Source organism: Agelaius phoeniceus, chromosome 11 (genome assembly GCF_051311805.1).
Source record: "Agelaius phoeniceus isolate bAgePho1 chromosome 11, bAgePho1.hap1, whole genome shotgun sequence".
Lineage (NCBI taxonomy): Eukaryota > Metazoa > Chordata > Aves > Passeriformes > Icteridae > Agelaius > Agelaius phoeniceus.
The window spans coordinates 18,410,307-18,427,984 of record NC_135275.1 but is presented as its reverse complement, the minus strand read 5'-3'; the positions used below and the strand labels follow the sequence as shown (position 1 = coordinate 18,427,984).

Below are 17,678 nucleotides of genomic sequence, written 5' to 3'. Positions count from 1 at the left end.
TGTGTTAGCTGTGTTTGAAGTTCACAGTTTTTTAACTATGAACTGCATAGCTTAAAAGGATAAGAATTAATGGGTACAAATTGAACTAGAGGGAATAGGACCAGGAGTAGTGGGTACAAATGGAAAGAGGGGAAATAGGGGGATAGGACAGGGAGAAATGGGTACAAATTGAACGAGGGGAAATGGGGGGATATGACAAGGAGTAATGGGTACAAACTGAACAAGGGGAAATAGGACAAGGAGTAACGGATTCAAATTGAGCGAGGGGAAATAGGACAAGGAGTAGTGGGTACAAATTGAAAAAAGGGAAATTTAGGCTAGATACTCAGAAGAAATTATTTCCTGTGAGGGTTGAGAGGGGCTGGCACAGGTTGCCCAGAGAGGCTGCGGCTGCCCCAGCCCTGGAAGTGCTCCAGGCCGGGTCAGTTGGGGTTTGGAGCGGGAGGTGTCTGCCCACGGCAGGGACTGGAACCGGACGGTCTGTCAGTCCCTTCAGGCCCTGGGCTGAAGCTCCGCAGGCGCTGTCAGGGCGGGCGCGGTGCCCCGGCCCCGCCTCCCGGACGTGCCGGGCCGGACGCGGCTGCGCCGGGCCCGGGTGCGACGTGGATCCGGCGGCGCCTGCGCGGGGCCCTCGCTCCGCTCCGCTCCCTCAGCACCGCGCCCGGCCCGGCCCGCCGGCCCCGCCGGCAGCGGGGGCAGCCGCGGGGAACGGGCGCTGCGGAGCCGCCGAGGATGAGCTGGTTCAACGCCTCGCAGCTGTCCAGCTTCGCCAAGCAGGCGCTGTCGCAGGCGCAGAAGTCCATCGACCGGGTGCTGGACATCCAGGCCGAGGAGACCCCCTGGCCCGACGCCGTCATCCCCGACTACGGTGACGGTAAGGGTTCGGCCCGGCCGCCGTGCCGAGCCTCGCGGCCCCGAGCCTCGCCCGCCTCCTCCGCTGTCTCCCCCTTATCCTGGGGAGGTTTAACCGGCCCCCCGCCCAAAGCCGCCCCGGGTTTTATAATTCAGAGCCCCCTCTGGTTCAATAATCCACGTTCCGCTCCCTCCCGTGCCGGGGGACACCGACACGAAGCCGGGGCAGCTTCAGTTCAGAGCCTGGCTGGTGTCACCAGTGTCCTGCTTTTATCGCATAGGTAGCACTGAGCTTCATATCCCTGCTTCTCGAGGCGTTATTTATTTATATTTGTTTTGCTGAGGAGCTAATAAAAACTCAGTAATATAAAAGGGGAAATCATGCTCTTTTCAGAGGCTTGCATGGATTCACTCTTTGCAACAGGAGGGGCAGAGTGAAAGTCTGGTCCATGTGAACCAAATGAAATTTCCACTTTTCGTGGCTCCCAGTTCATAATCCTCCCAACATCTGTCGAAAGGAATGTACTGGTGGAAAAGTTGTCATGGCTATGAGGAAGTGTCTCCCTTGTGCATATGCTAATGGAGAGCCTGAAGGAATGGTCAGCCCTAAGCTGCTCTTTGGAAGGGAAGACCAAAAAGGAGCCCTCGTGTTAGAAACTCCCCCCAAAATAATACCTTAAAGATAACAACAATAATAATAACAACAATAATAACGAATAATAATAACAATAAAATAAAAATAAACATATGGGAAATGAAGTCATCTGAAATTAGTGTCATTTCTACAACTACTAGAAAAACTATGTGTATTTGGAGGAGGAGGAGGTTATTTCCAGGTGAAGCCACAGCAGAGTGACATTTCTGAAAACTGACAGCTGTAGCGACTGAAAATGTTTTCCAGGTTGGCTGCTCAGCAAAGGTCAGGTTGGGATGTCTTTGTCCCTTTGAGGGCTTGGCAGTCATGTAAGTAGTCAGGTGTCACCTTAAAATGCAGAAATCATTTATAGAAAACTCTGTCATGCTTAATTTCTCAAAGCTTTAGACTTGTCCAAATTTTTAAAATTTTATTTGTATCTTAGTATTTATGGTAGTTCTGTAATTCATAAGAAGAGCACGAAGATCAGGCTGCATCTGGTTTTCAGGGAAAACCTTGTTTTTAAGAGATGTCAAAATATGTTCTGAATGTTACAGTTAACTCAGAAGTTTTTCTGAAGCTGTTGAATCATGGACAAGGTAGCAATAAGTGAGATGCTTGTAGTAATAAATCACATGTTTGTAGTATTTTGGGCAACGAAAACAGTAATTATCTGGATTTGAGATTTGAGGCCAACAGCTATCAACTGTTCTGAAAGTAGAAGCCAGCTTTAAATATTGTAACTCAGCATTTTTACTAGATGCTGCTGTATACAGTGAGTTTGTTTTTAAGTTATGAAATAACTTAAAATAGTTATGTTATGAAATAGTTATGTTACCCAGATTATGTTTGTAGGTACAAAATTGAATACTGTTTTTTGACTTCTCTTTCTTACTTCAGATGCTACTGAAATTTGATGCTGAAATTCTTGTTCTTGCTGTTGACAAGTCCTGGAAAAGCTGCAAGAAATACAATAATTGGAATTGTTGATGTTGTTTTAGGGCAGCTTCAGAACTGAACAGTTCAGTATTTCTCTACAGAAGAGACAAATTCTCAGCTGGACAGCTGCTGATTTTTATTGTCAGCTCCATGCTGATATATGAGGAAAAATGAAGTCTTGTCAGAAACTGAAGGGCAAGAGCCCTTCATACAGTGTCAATTCTGCAAATACTTAAAGCTTTTCCCCTCTGTTTTCTGTAATGGTGTGTGAAGTGTTTATGTGCTACTTGCAGATAACTTTTAAGACCTTGTAATTTTTTTCTCCTTTTTAAATCAGTATAATTCTCCTAACTACAGCTTTTCATGTTGTTTTGCCTGGACTCCTTTCCCTGTAGGGAAGCAGGAGGCCACATTTGCTTTTGCTTGTAGCCTTCAAAGTGGTTTTTTTTTTTTTTTGCCTACCTCCCTTTTTTCCTTTTTTTTTTAGGAACAAATTCTCTCATAAGTGGAGGATGGGACACATCTTCCTGGGGCTTGAACTCAACTACAGAACCCCAGAATCAGCCAGTATCACCCGTAGCCATCACAAAGCCCGTCAGGAGGACGGTTGTGGATGAATCTGAAAACTTCTTCAGTGCCTTTCTCTCCCCAACAGATGTTCAGAGTATACAGAAAAACCCAGTGGTGTCCAAACCTCCAGCCAAATCCCAGCGACCCAAAGAGGAGGTGAAAAGCTCTTTAAAGGAGTCTCAGCACTCCAGTCAGCTGGAAGGGCCAGTGACAGCAGAGACAGAGGTCCAGGATTCCTCCGGAGCTGTCCTGGACTTGAAAAGCCTTGATATTCCCAAGGAAGAATTAGAAGAGAATGCTGTGCTTAAATCTGAGGGCCAGCATGAAGCAAGCACAAATGAAGTTACTGACAAAAAGGTGTCTGCTCTAAATTTTGAAGAACCTGAAGATTCTCCTACTGAAAAATCCAGTGTAGGAGGAGATGGAGCAGGAGGTGCAGCCGAGGGCACTTCTCAGCCCCTTGGAGCAGGCACAAAAGACCTGGGTTTGGAAGGGAAGGAGAGAAAGACTGAGGACAGACAAAGCAATACCCCATCACCTCCCATCAGCACCTTCTCCTCAGGCACTTCCACAACCAGTGATATTGAAGTTCTGGACCACGAAAGTGTGATAAGTGAGAGCTCAGTAAGTTCCAGACAAGAAGCTGCAGATTCCAAATCCAGCCTTCACCTCATGCAGACGTCGTTCCAGCTCCTGTCCACGTCTGCCTGTGCGGATTACAATCGCTTAGATGACTTCCAGAAAATGACTGAGAGCTGTGGCTCCTCGGATGCTTTTGAAAGAATTGATTCATTCAGTGTGCAGTCCTTGGACAGCAGGAGTGTCAGTGAAATAAATTCAGATGATGAGTTATCAGGCAGGGCTTCTGCTTCAGCGTCTGTTGCTGTCAGTCCTTCCGTGCCAAAGACAGAAACGGTTGACGCCCTGAAAAATAAATCTGAAAACTTGAATGATGCTCCTGTGCTCCATGCTGAGGAAGCTGAGATGGAAGAGAGTGGGAGAAGTGCAACTCCTGTTAATTCTGAGCAGCCAGATGTTGTTTTGGTTGCAGCTGTGCAAACTGTTGAAGAACAAGTGGTGAAGGAGGAGGCTGAGCCCCAGCAGGATGCTGGGGAACAACTGGTAGAAGAGGACACTGAAAAGCAAGAGCTTAAAAAGGTAAATAAAACATGTATTGCAAACACACCTTTTAATTGCAAATGAGACTCCTGACATTTCCTGACACTGTCCTATATCTCTTAGATCAGCTTATTTGAATGAATTAATCGATGCTGAACTATCTGACCCTGTAGAAAACTGTCCCTGATATCCTGCAGTGGAACAGTACTGGTAACATTTCTGATCAGATACTTGTGGGTTTCACCTGACCCACCTGGTTGTCATTGTTGGGAATTGTGAGTGAGGGTGGCAAACAGGAAGCCTAATAAGTCAAATGTGTTATTTTAGTTCTTTGGTGTTTACATTTGTGTATTTTCTTGTACTTTTGTTACCTATGTTCAACTTTCCAAAACTTGATATTAAGAAATTATTTTGAGGATGTGAGCTAAGAGCTTTAGACCCTGAGTGAAAGTTTTCCTCCCTCATCTGAGTCTGTTCTGCTGCTTTGTGCTAATGTTTCACAGAAGAGACTTTCCTATGGAAATTATTCTGTGAAGAACCTTAGGAGTCCCAATGCTTAATGTAAGTGAGAGTTTTACAGACTAGCAGCTCTAGTTAAAAACTTCATGTATAATTAAACTGTATCACAATTGATGATTTTTTTGCAGGAACTTACTTGAGCTACATGTGCTGATTTATTAGGATTTCTACACCTGTAGTAAACAGTTGTCTTTGTGTTCAGGTGTGTGGCAGAAACATGATAATCCTCACTGGCTTCTGCCCCAAATTCCTGAAACATTGACCACTTCAATTTTAAATAGTCTTGTGAGGGAATAGGAGGGGGGAGAAGGGAAAGCCTGCCCCTCTTGTGTTTTAATTGTCCCATTAATCTGATCTGTATCTATAAAACCTTGTCCAGATGATTGATGCATTAACTGAGAAGCTGGAGAAGAGGGAAATACAGTTACTGAGCACTAGTAAAGAGAGGGCTCGCTTGGAAGAAGCTTATGATAACCTCAAAGAGTAAGTATGAAAATACACTCAGTGCTGGAACTGTGACTTTGCTGTAGTAAAATCTTAGATCAAACAAGGAGCTTTGTGACTGGAACAAAGGTTCCAGGGGATGTGCACTGTTTGGGAAGGGTGGCAACAGTGATGGCATGTGCTGTGATAAGGTTTTTTAAAAGACATTATTTTTTGGAGCTAAAATCTCTTTTGAGGGGGGGCTGGGGAAAGAGTTTTCAGTAAGCAAGCAGTAGGAATGACAAATGTGGAGAATCAGTCTGGGTTACTAGTAAAGATCTTTATTATAAGACAAGATTCAGCTATTAAGAGAGACTGACTTTGCTGATACAGAGGGATGAACGTGATTTACTGAGTAATTTGTTGACTAAAATGTAGGCAGAGATACTATGGAAGAAGGGCTGGTTGTAGGGGAAAGCCTGAAATAATTATTTAATTTGGTTAAAGTTAAAAGTTGTATTTGGAAAATTGTATTTACCAGCTCATTGATCAAATATTGAGTTTTAAAATTTACAGATGTATGATGCTGTTGTTTAATGACTAAATTGATCCTAGATGAAATAATTAACCCTTTATATGATACAGATTATGGTTAACTAAAAAGGACTTTTTCAAGGAGCAAAACATTTAAGATAAATCAAGCACTTAGTTCTGTTTTCATGGGTGAACTACTGAATTGATAAAGATCTTTGATTAGGACTTCTGATACAGATGTCAGGTTTTTTGACTTTAGCTTATCATGTGTAATAAAAGTAAAATGCTTCTGAAAAGCATTTAAGACAACTTGTTGCAAACTGTTTGGAGTGTCACATGCCCATGAAACTGTCCTGAAATGTTCATTTTAAATGCAGTGAAATGTTTAGAATGAAAGAAGAGAGCAGCAGCCTTTCATCTCTTAAAGAGGAGTTTGCTCAGAGAATTGCAGATGCTGAGAAGAAGCTCCAACTAGCCTGCAAAGAGAGAGATGCAGCTAAAAAGGTGATTTGGCTTTTTTTATTAAATTAATATTTATTAGTTTATGACACAATTGAATTTCTTGAGGAAAAACAATTAATATTAACCAAGGGAAAAGCATGAGCTGCTTCCAACCATCCAGGCTGCTTGGTGTTCAAATCTCGTGTTCTTGCATCCATGCTGTGAACCAGCTTGGGGAACTCATTTAAATGGGAAAAAAGAGATTTAATGTGTGCTCTCATTCACCTTGTACCAAATAAGTATTTGCATTGGTGAGGGAGAATGGCCTGGGGATGTGAGGAAGGGCTGAAGAATGGGAATGGCTTCTTTAGAGGATTAGCTGGGAGGAAAATTAAGGGCTGACCGCAGATTGATTTGGAACAGGCAAAGAAATCTACAGCAGCAAAGTTTATGGGGTTTAAATGTTCCTGACCTGGTGTCACAGCATTTCATTTCTCTAGCTTAATGCAGAAAGGAAACTCAAATCTGACTGAAAACCAAATATTTTTCAGCTGTTTGTCACTGTATTGACACAGCAGTGAGTTGAATTAGAAAAATTATTCAGTAGCTACGTGTGAATAGGACAGGTTGTTTTTTCTCTATTGCAAAAGTTTCAAGCAAATTGAATTGATAGGGAAGTTAGAACAGATTGTACAGAGGATTTACAGAGTTTCAGTCCTTGGAGGTTTTTAAAACTTGATGCAATAAGGCTCTGAGAAATCTGTTTTGATCAGATAATCTCCAGAGTTCCCTTCCAACCTAAATTGTTTTCCAAGCAAAGTCTTGTGAGAGGAAGGGCAGAAGAAAAAGGTGATCAGAGTAACTCACTCTGTTTTTCTCTCCGTGTATTTTGATAAACAATCTTAAGTATTTTATCCTATTGTTTAGGAAGTAAAGACTGTTAAAGAGGAATTGGCTACTAGACTTAATACCAATGAAACTGCTGAATTATTGAAAGAAAAAGAAGAGCAAATCAAAGGATTAATGGAGGAAGGTGAGAATTAACTTTTGTTTTGTAGTAAAAGTGTGTGGAATAGTTTGAAATGTAGTGGCCTTGCATGCAAGCCTTCTTTGTGTGGGGAAGAAGTGCTAAATTAGAAGCATATTGGATGTTTCTGAATGTTTGAAGCATTTAGTGAGTAGCAAAGTGTAAAAGGAGGGGTCAGGCAGGTACAGGTGCCTGGAGAGGTGATTCCTGCAAGATACAGTAACAGGTGCTGAGAGATAAAGCCAACATGTACAGAACAACATTCCATGTTCCATTCAGAAGAAATCTAATGAGGGCATTGTTCATGGCATTTCTACAGTGTCCCCTTTAATACTTATTAATTTTGGAATTGAAAAATAGATATTCAGTAAGAAGATATTTTTTTTCTGACATGATGAGCTCTCTTGCTTCATTTTGAAAGCCTTTTACCTCCTATCCTCTCTCACTGTAGCTCAGTGTAGCAAGGGTATCTCAGGATAAGATAGATTTAAACTTAAGAACTTGCATGAAAAATTGTAAGAATAAATATTTCCATATTTACTGGAGTATTATTTTCATAATACTAAAGAGCAAGGCTGGTGTGAATAGGGAGAATCCATAGCTTATCACCAGTATGCACTGGCTTCATGTTCAATTTCTTCACAGGAGAAAAGCTTTCCAAACAGCAGCTGCAGAATTCCAACATTATTAAGAAATTAAGAGCCAAAGAGAAAGAGAGAGAAAATATTAACACAAAACAGAACAAAAAGATTAAAGAATTGGAAGAGGAGTTGCAGCATTTAAAACAGGTGAGATATTTGTTGATTTTTTTTTTCCAACTTTTATATTAGCTGCAAAATTGCCATTTGGGAGGGCTCTTGATAAATTGACATTTTTTTATTTTCTGGAGACTTCTCTATTTTATAGAATCCTGGAATGGTTTGGGATGGAAGGGACCCTTAAGCCCATCCAGTTTTATCCCCTGCTGTGGGCAGGGAGACCTTGCACTATCCCAGGCTGCTCCAGGCCCCATCCAGCCTGGCCTTGGACACTTCCAGGGATGGGGTAATCACAGTTTCTGTAGGCACCCTGTGCCAGGGTCTCACCATTTCACATTATTGGAGCACTGAGCTGTGATTTATGTGTGTATTCCTTGTAAAACTGCAGTGAGGGATCTTCTCAGCTGCTTGTTTGCACTAGCACTGCTGTTACCATGTGAGCTGGAAAACCTGTACCACCAAAACTGGGGCAGTTATTGATTGAGTCAAGACCTGACAAATTTCAGACCCAGGATGTGGAGTTGTGTGAAGCTGTGGTGAAGAGCAGCTCCCTCCTCTGGGCAAGGCAGGGAAGCAAAACCTTTCTCTTTCTGCCAGGTGTTAGTTGGGTTTAGCCTCTTTATCCCAAACTCGTTGGCACTGTTGTCACTGTCCTCAGGCAGTGTTGTCTGCCCCACGTCCTGGGGTTTGTTTCATGTTTCTTGTGTGCACTGACAGGTTCTTGATGGCAAGGAAGACCTTGAGAAGCAGCATCGAGACAGCATTAAACAACTGAACAGTGTTGTGGAGAGACAAGAAAAGGACCTTACTAAACTTCAGGCAGAAGTGGAGGAACTTGAAGAAAGGAACAGGAGTGTGCAGGCAGCACTCGACAGTGCCTACAAGTAAGCAAAGCAATCACACCTTCAGATTGTGGCTTTTTCTTGTGCAATGCTTGTGAAACATTTAAATGTAACAAAGTTACTTTCCAAGTTGCTGTTGGCATTTAAATGTACTGAGGTTTGTTTATTTCTTTGGTTCTTTCTCCTCAGGGAACTTGCAGATCTTCATAAAGCTAATGCTACGAAGGACAGTGAGGCTCAGGAAGCAGCACTGAGTCGGGAGATGAAGGCCAAGGAAGAGCTTGGGTTAGCACTGGAAAAGGCCCAGGAGGAGGCTCGGCAGCAGCAGGAAGCTTTGGCAATCCAGGTGGGTCTGCAGTTCAGTAATAAACTCTGTAATTCAACAGGTGGCTGCACTGAGCTGCTGTGTACACCTGATGGAATGGACCTGGTGGAGCTCGTTTTTGTGTACTTAGCAAACACCCAGAGGATTTCTTCCCTGTGGAACTTGTTCCATATTAATGGGTTGGTTGTGCTAACCTTTAAAATACTAATTTTATTTTGAAATACTTACAATTTTACTTGTCTAGATGAAATTGCTTTGGCAGCCTCTATGTTAAGTTTGTGGTTATCTTACCTGTTAGAATTTTTAGTGATAGTTACACTGACTTATCTATTTGTGTGCATGCAAAAATGAAGCCTTTACTTGTAAACAAACATATCACTGTTTGAAAATGGTGTGGGACTGTGGCAAGGAATAGGTGATGATATAACTTTTGGCAAGAGTTTAGCAACAATTTCTTGTTTATTTAGGTGGCAGACCTGAGGCTGGCACTGCAACGTGCAGAGCAGCAGGCAGCAAGAAAAGAAGATTATTTACGGCAGGAAATTGGTGAACTACAACAGGTACTGGAAAAAACAGATGATGCCCACTGGCATCTGCAAGGAGGACTTCTAAAAACCCAAAAATAAAATGCTACCATGACATGAGCAGCCTGAAAGAGAAGCTTTATTTTCCTTGTTACCTGCAGTGGTTGTCCTATTACAGAGGAGCAATAAAATATTAATGGAAATGGTTTTTTAAATCACATAGTGGAAAAAATGCCTTAGTTTTTTTATGATGCCTCTTAAATAGAATGTTCTCCTTTTTTAATACGAGACAAAATACAGGCATTAATTCTGTGATAGTTGTGTAAAATTGTTGGCAAATGCACTATGGATGACTCTTTATCTGCTTCTTAAGAATATTTTTATTATTCTTAAGGGCCAGAGTATAGATTGTAGCCAAAATGTTTCAAATGATGCCCAGAACTCTGGAATTTCTGGGCCCTTGCTCTGTTATGTATCTAAAAATGTTTAACTTCTCTCCTGGAATTTCACACTTTACTTTGAGTTTGAAGCACATGAACGTTAGATTGTAAAGCAGTAATCTTAGAATGTAAAGCAGCTGCTATTTATTTAGATGAACTCTATGAATGAATCTTTGAACCCATCATATGATTTCAATTCTATTTGATTTGTGATTTCAGAGACTCCAAGAAGCAGAGAGCAGGAACCAAGAGCTGAGCCAAAGTGTAACCTCTGCCACACGGCCCCTGCTGAGGCAGATCGAGAACCTGCAGGCCACGCTGGGAGCACAGACCTCTGCTTGGGAGAAACTGGAGAAGAACCTTTCTGACAGGCTGGGTAAGATGGGAGGCTCCAGGTGAAGATGTGAGATGTGGGAAGGTAAATGTAAAAGGTTTAATGAACACTTGGCCAAAATGTAGATGGTGGATCAGGAGAGAGGAGCACCAAATGCTTTCCTGTAAGGAAATGGTCTGGGGGGTTATGCCAAGGTTCTTGGACAGGTAATCCACTGTAAAACACTCTGTAACATGAGATGGTAAGGTGTACATGTCCTCACAGCACCTAAGGACATAGAGACACTGAAAGTATTCCAGCCTGATGCTGAGACTCCAGACTGTCAAGTTTGGAATCACTTACCTGACTAGGTGATGATACAAATATTGTATCATCATATTATGATGATATTATATTGTATTATAGTATCAATATATGTACATATATTTTATGATGATACATATCACTTACCTGCATAGGTGATGATACATTTGTTATTTGACACAGTAGTAACTTATTGTTGTAAATGAAAAATACATTAAAAGCCCAAAGGTGGACCCAAAGAAATTGTTTCCTTTCTGGAAGCAATCTGTAGTTGTATATTGCATTCTAAAAGAGTCTGAAATCTGTTCATTCTGCATTGCTTTGATCCTCTGTGTGTGGAAAAGATTTAATTTCCTTTACAAAAGAAAACAAGATATATTTTTTAAGAAAGGCTAGTTGCATATTAAAAAAATCTCAAATTCATTTTTGATATATAAGTAAGTGGCTGATATTCTAGATATTTGATCAGAAAAGGTTAAATTCCATGTTTTTTCTTACTGTTAGGGGAGTCTCAAACTCTTCTAGCTGCAGCTGCTGAGAGAGAACGGGCTGCTACAGAGGAACTTCTTGCTAATAAAATTCAGATGTCTTCTTCTGAATCTCAAAATAGTCTTTTAAGGCAAGAAAATACCCGTCTTCAGGCTCAGCTGGAAGTGGAGAGAAACAAATTGAAGAAAATGGAAAATGAGAACAGCAGGTGAGTTCATTTTTGGTTAACAGCATTTCTTTTTAATGTAGTGAAATGGAGTGTTGATATGACTGTGCAACGTGTTGGCACAATGTTACAAAAATATTTGAGGATACTTTGTTTCATTCTAAAGATTAAAGACTGTTACATTCATAACAATTTGTAGCCTTACAGCTGTGTTAGTTTTTAAAGCATCTGAATCTACAGGGAATAGAATGGAGAATACTTTTTCATTAACTTTACCTCTTTCCTTCCTCTCTGTAGGTATGAGGTTGAGCTAGAAGGGCTCAAAGATGAGTATGCAAAAACCTTGGAAGATGCAAAGAAAGAAAAGGTATTGCCTAGTTCAGCTTTGATCTCTGTTATGCTTGAAATCTGAGCTAGCAGGAGATGAACAGTTTTTATTTCTCTCTGCAGGCACTGCTGGCTACTCAGTTAGAAATGGAGAAGATGAAGGTTGAACAGGAGAGGAAGAAGGCTGTTCTTGTCCAAGAAGCAGCAAAGGAGAAGGTGCCAAAACCCAACATTTATAAGTCTTACTGATATTGTCTTTATTTTAGGAGACATCTATAGCTGAAACTTTTAGTGCCTGGCAGGATCTTTCCAGTGAAATAGGTGTTGTGTAAGACTCACTGAAAGAAGTTTTGAGTAATAGTCTATTTAACCTGAGAAGAGGTAAAATATGGATTGTTGTCTCAGTCCTCTGTGTTCTTTGAGCACTCTTGGATCCTTTTTCTTCTGAAGCTACTCGTTTCCTCTGCTCAGACTACCAGCATTGCTTCCACTGAATGCCTGTTTTGTTTCAGTGTGTAATGTTCCACATGCTTTCCAGCTGAAGTCACAAGTCACAGAGCAATCCTCAATAGTCATTAAATTCATTACCACTAATTAGCAGTTAGTATTCAGTAAAACTATTTCTGTTGTTTGTTTGTTACTGTCTCCAGTCCTAAAATCTAAGTGCTTTCTCCTTCAGAGGTTAGCATGCTTGTAGATGCTGCCTGGAAAAAGGGGCCAGTCTGTTTTGAAGAGGTATCAGTAAATTATTAGCATGTGAAAAATCCTGGAATTTAATCTATACACTTGATTTAAAAAGAAGAAAAAGGCCTTTACATTAATTCTAAGAGATGTTCTTCTGGGTGTGAGATGTTCTTTCTGTGATACACTTGGATGTACAAAACTTCCTCTGAGTCTCTCTTGGCTACTTGAAAGAGAACCTTTTTTTGGTGTAATTTGCAGCTTCTGTCTTCATTTCCTGAAAGGGCCAAGATCTTGAGGATAGGCTGTGTTACAGCACAGAAATTCTTTGCTGTTGAACTTTCGTATGTCTTAGGTGTGGGGCAAGTAGAAAATCTATCACACAGTGTTCTATAGTTGGTGAAAAAAGGGAGGCTATTTATAGAATCTCTTTTAGCATGTTGTGAGTGGTTTTTTCCTTTTCCAGCTGGTGATTTTGGATGTCTTTGTTTGTTTTTAAGGACCGAAAGCCATTCACAGTTGAAACTGTATCAAGTACACCATCAATGTCCCGCTCCAGTTCCATAAGTGGGGTGGACATGGCAGGTCTTCAGACCTCTTTCCTCTCACAGGTAGGATAGATCACCTATAATGGCTTTTTTCTTCTTGACAGACCACTTACTTTCCTCCTCAAGAACTTGTAGTGACATAGAAAATGACTCTTCAAGAGTGTATTGGCCTTAGACAAGGTAACATCCTGTGCAGAAACACCTGAAATCTGCTTACAAAATGTCTGTGACTGTAAAACATACAATTGATTTATTTTTACTTGCACTCCTGGTTTAGGGCACAGCCCTTGAAAACGAGCTTTAAGCATTGAAATGCTTGCCTAGCACAGTGTATTTTAAATCTTAAGTTATGCCATATTTAGGAGAGGGAAGATTCCAAAATGGCCATGTTTTTGTCTTATTTTCATCTTCTCTAATCTGTTTGTAGGATGATCCTCATGATCACTCGTTTGGACCAATAACTACCAGTGGCAGCAATCTCTATGATGCAATAAGGATGGGATCAGGTTCAAGTGTAATTGAAAACCTTCAGTCACAGCTAAAACTAAGAGAAGGGGAGATTTCACATCTACAGGTATCTTTTCAGAAAGTTTGATGTGTGTTACAAGAGCTCTGTGAACCAGCACAGCTGTGTAGGGATGAGCACAAGAAAGATTTGTTGATTCCTTTTTTGTTTTGGCAAGGACCTATCCAGAAAACCTATCTGTCTGAAAAGTAAAATATCCAGGACACTGAGATTTGAGGAGAAAGTGAGAGTGGATCTGAGATGTGCTGTTTCACAGTCTGCTTAAGAATAAACCTTAATTACTGTGTATTTTGATATGGTGTTTTATAAGTACAGTGAATTTTTTCCTTCTTCTCCTTGTTATGTGTGTTTACCCTAGCTGGAAATTGGAAACCTGGAGAAAACTCGATCAATAATGGCAGAAGAGCTGGTTAAATTAACAAATCAAAATGATGAACTTGAAGAAAAAGTGAAGGAAATACCCAAATTACGCACACAGTTAAAGGTAACTGCATTTCTGGTGTAAATCCATATTAAAATGTAGATAATTGTATTTTTTAGGAGTAGACCTGTCAGTTTAGGAAGATATTCAAATCTGTCTCTAAGCATAAGTGACTGAAGAGCCTGGTTTTGGTGTTTTTTTTTTTTTCATTATTTTTATATATAGTAGAATCTAAAAGTGCCCACTCCATGGTTAGGGAGTCACTTCAAAACACAGTTGTTGGAAACATATGCTGTGCTAAACCAGGGAGAGACCATTTTTGTTTCTATCATTTAGGAACTTGTCTGGAACTGGATTTTTTAGTAGAGGAAAAGTTTTGATAAAGAGCATGGGCTTATGAGGTTGATGCAGAAGCTGAATATAGAGATACATAAACAGAAATGGAAATATATGAATATATGTCCAGTAGAGATACATACATAGAAATAGGATAAACAATTGGATCCTAATGTTTAAGACTTTAAATATTTGAAAAGTTTTGGAATAATATTTGAATACAGAATGTTCAGTTCTCTCATTTCCCAAGCTGGTCGTTCTTGTAATAAAACAGTGCAGTTTTCTAACTGTTTTTTAATACTTAAGCAACTGAACTTCAGGGTGCTTCAGGGTCCTCTGAAGCCAGCACTAATTCTTTTAATGATCTTTGGATTATCTTCCTTTAACATCTAGAATATAAATCCAGCTGTATTCAAAGCACAAAGTACTTTTGAAGTTTACTGAGTGCTTCACTGTGGTTGCACTTTGGTGAGGTGGTGCTGCCCTCATTTCCCCTGGCAGTGTAAAACACTGCCCAGCAGCAGCTTGTTTGAAGCTGCCAGTGAGAACCAGTGAGATAACACTGTGTTAAAATCCCTGCAGGATTTGGATCAGAGGTACAACACCATTCTCCAGATGTATGGGGAGAAGGCAGAGGAGGCTGAGGAGCTCCGACTGGATCTGGAAGATGTGAAAAACATGTACAAGACTCAGATAGATGAACTTTTAAAACAAAGACAAAATTAATTCCTCGTGGAACTGTTAGCATTGTATGGTGACAGACTGTAAAGATAACTGTTTATGTAAATGCTGAATTTAAATGTCTTGTAAAAAAATCCTGTATTATAGAAAATGTGACTATATAATAGAGTTCATATGTCGACAGAAGAATCAATGCTTTAAGTGTCCTGTTCTGTCTGCAGTTAAATTATTTGTGCAATATTTAATTTTTTTTCTTCAGTCATCCCTTTATTTAAGTTTTTGCTAAATGGTGGGCCATTTTACATAAGCAGCAGAATTTATGGTTGTTACCTTGGGAGACAGCACTGGAAGGCATGAGTAGTACTAAAGCAGCCCTTGATTCATAATCTTTGTAAACCTGTGAAAATCACTTTAGAAGTCTGTCTCAAGTGTTCAAATGAGTTTTTCTAAAATCTTATCAGGTAATTTTTAATAACTAAGTAGCAGGGATTTGCTGTCTGAAGCATACCTGGTGGATATTTTTATGACAGGAAAATCTTTAATTTGCTTACAACATCTGAACATGTCAGGGTGATTATTCTTAGACAAATCAGATTAGTCTGACTACTTAACACTAAGTCCTCTAAAGCAGAGTGTGAGACTCAGATGAGACTTCAAATTACAGCTTCATCTTGGATATTGCTTGTGTTCTCATGAGCAGTCTGGAGACAGCAGACTCTGCTTGTAATGATAAATGTGTTCAACTTTTAACACCAGAAATCTCAGCTGTTAAATATCTGTTCTAGATTTAGTAGCTAATTTTTAACAGTAGCTAGAACAGTTCAGAAGAATGCAGGAAACTGATTTATTAAAAATAAATTGCTGCAGATCTCATGGTTCCTTTTATATAAGTAGCAAGGGTTAGACTTCTTGTAACACTGAACTGTGGCTTAATAATAGAGCAAGTCTCCAGTGGCTGCAGAGTATTTCTCATGCCATTCAAGGTATTGGTCAAACAGCACTCACATGACTTGGAGCTGAGCTGCATTTTTGGTAATGTCAGAGGAAATGTTTGAATTGGACCCTTGGGAATGCTGAGAAGGAGCTGTGTCTTCCTCTCTGCATTCCAGAGAGCAAATATTTTGCTGCATCCCAGAACCTACTCGTGTGAAATACTGGGCAGTTGGAATTCTTTGCTTATCACACCAGTGCCTCTGTTGGGAGAGGTTTTTTTTTTTCCCAGACCAGTTGTAATTTGGGAACTCTTTCCCTGCTTGGGTATTTGGTGGCCTGACACACAAAGGATGTGAAGGATGAGGAGTTGCTTCTGCAGAAATGCCTCTTGGTAATATGATTTTACTGTGGGTGTTGAGGATTTATTCCTCACTGGGAGAACAGGATTTATTCCTCACTGAAGTTACACAAGCAAGGGAATGTTCATGGAAAATCCCAGTCTGATTTGAAATTCAGGCAGTTACTCTGTGAGGATTTCATTAAAACCATAGAGCCAGAACACCTAAATTTGTTGTAACTCCCCATCTGTTATAGAAACTTCTAACTGCTTTAATAAAAAAAATTTTTTCCCTTCCTTTTATTATTTTTTTTTTCATTGGGAGGTGGGAGGGAATTACCCTCTTGTCTTCATTTCAGTTTTGGAAACCATGGTGGTACAATTTTCCTTCTAAAAACCTCAGAATTTAACACTTTGCCTTCATATTAAAGCATGGTTGATTAATCTTAAGTTTCTGGAAAACCCCAGACCAATCAAACCTAAGCAAAAATCAGTCCCTATTAAAACACTTGCTGGAATTTTACTGATTTAGAATTATCATGTACAAGGGTTACTTGAGCCTTTTCTTAAGAAAACAACTCTTTGTGATGGTCAAAGATTAGAAATTCTGTTTTGTCTACTACAGTGAATCAATAACTTCCTGGTTTTCACCTTTTTTTAAAATTATCTTGGCAGACAAATGCAGCAAAGAAAAATAAATTATTTTATAGTCCTGAAGGACTGACAGTTCTGAATATGTCTTGGGCTATCTTGTTTACAAGAGCTTAGGTAAAAGGGAAATTTTAACATGCAATCAACATTAACTATTTTAGATGTAAAAACACAAAAGGTATTAGATTTTTAAATTTTACTAAAGTAGATGTAAATATTTGTATTGATTATTTTTGGATTATATATTTCCTTGTAGTGGAATCTTTAATGTCACCTGAAAATCAGATGGCCTTCTGTGTCTTAATCATCAAAGCCTTAGAAAACAAAGTGGCTGTTGGAAGGTAACATAGACTTTAAAATATCCTGGTTTGCTCATCTTTGATCTAACTGTATGCTTGTTTTGAAAAAACATTAATGTCTGCTTGGCACACTTAATTCATTGCTCTTACTGAGATTGCCTAGGAGAGTAATGTGCAAAATGAAAAGCTTTAGGGTAGAATTCTAGCACTCACTTTTGTCTAAGTTTATTATTTTAGAACATCCTTTTGAAAGCAACTAATTTCGCTTTCATTTTCACTGGATAAGCAAATATGAAAAATGTTATTTAAAGGTTACTCAGTGTAGTGTTTGGAGGGAGCTGACTTGCTGATGGAAAGGCCTCTGTGGGTTTGGATAAGGAGTAGATTTCTCCTTACTCACTTACATACTCACTTCCTTTAGGAGCTCAGGAGCCGATGTTCAAACTCCCATGGCTAATTCACATGAAAGAAGGGTTTGGTTTTTTTTTTTTCTCCTGCTACATGTTGTAATTTATGTGCTTACATTTTACTAAGGGCTATAATGATCCTTAATAAGAGGTGAAATGGTTATCACAGTGAAATTAAACCCCTTGGATTCTAGTTGTAAAATATGTATAAACTGTATAAAGCACGGGTCAGCATATAATAAAATTTTCCGCTAACAGTGTGCTCTGGTTCTCTTTGAGAAAAGACTTAAAA

At 39.9% G+C, this 17,678-nt stretch overlaps 1 protein-coding gene across 1 annotated transcript; it reads left to right on the top strand.

Moving 5' to 3' along the window:
* Window positions 1-608: 608 nt before the first annotated feature.
* Window positions 609-17,646, top strand: TMF1 (TATA element modulatory factor 1). The gene is made up of 17 exons (XM_054639915.2): window positions 609-874; window positions 2,913-4,153; window positions 5,013-5,116; window positions 5,968-6,094; window positions 6,959-7,064; window positions 7,704-7,846; window positions 8,534-8,700; window positions 8,848-9,004; window positions 9,451-9,543; window positions 10,167-10,323; window positions 11,089-11,281; window positions 11,537-11,606; window positions 11,690-11,782; window positions 12,748-12,858; window positions 13,223-13,369; window positions 13,680-13,805; window positions 14,661-17,646. The coding sequence occupies exons 1-17, from the start codon at window positions 733-735 to the stop codon at window positions 14,802-14,804; spliced, it is 3,321 nt and encodes a 1,106-aa protein (XP_054495890.2). The 5' UTR covers window positions 609-732; the 3' UTR covers window positions 14,805-17,646.
* The last annotated feature ends 32 nt before the right edge of the window (window positions 17,647-17,678 follow it).

What these genes read in the sequence shown, in the direction of transcription:
- TMF1 (XM_054639915.2), top strand. Translation starts at nt 733, where the DNA reads ATGAGCTGGTTCAACGCCTCGCAGCTGTCCAGCTTCGCCAAGCAGGCG. An exon ending in CATCCCCGACTACGGTGACG is followed by an intron (nt 875 to 2,912) that starts GTAAGGGTTCGG and finishes TTTTTTTTTTAG; the next exon opens with GAACAAATTCTCTCATAAGT. An exon ending in GGGAGATTTCACATCTACAG is followed by an intron (nt 13,370 to 13,679) that starts GTATCTTTTCAG and finishes TGTTTACCCTAG; the next exon opens with CTGGAAATTGGAAACCTGGA.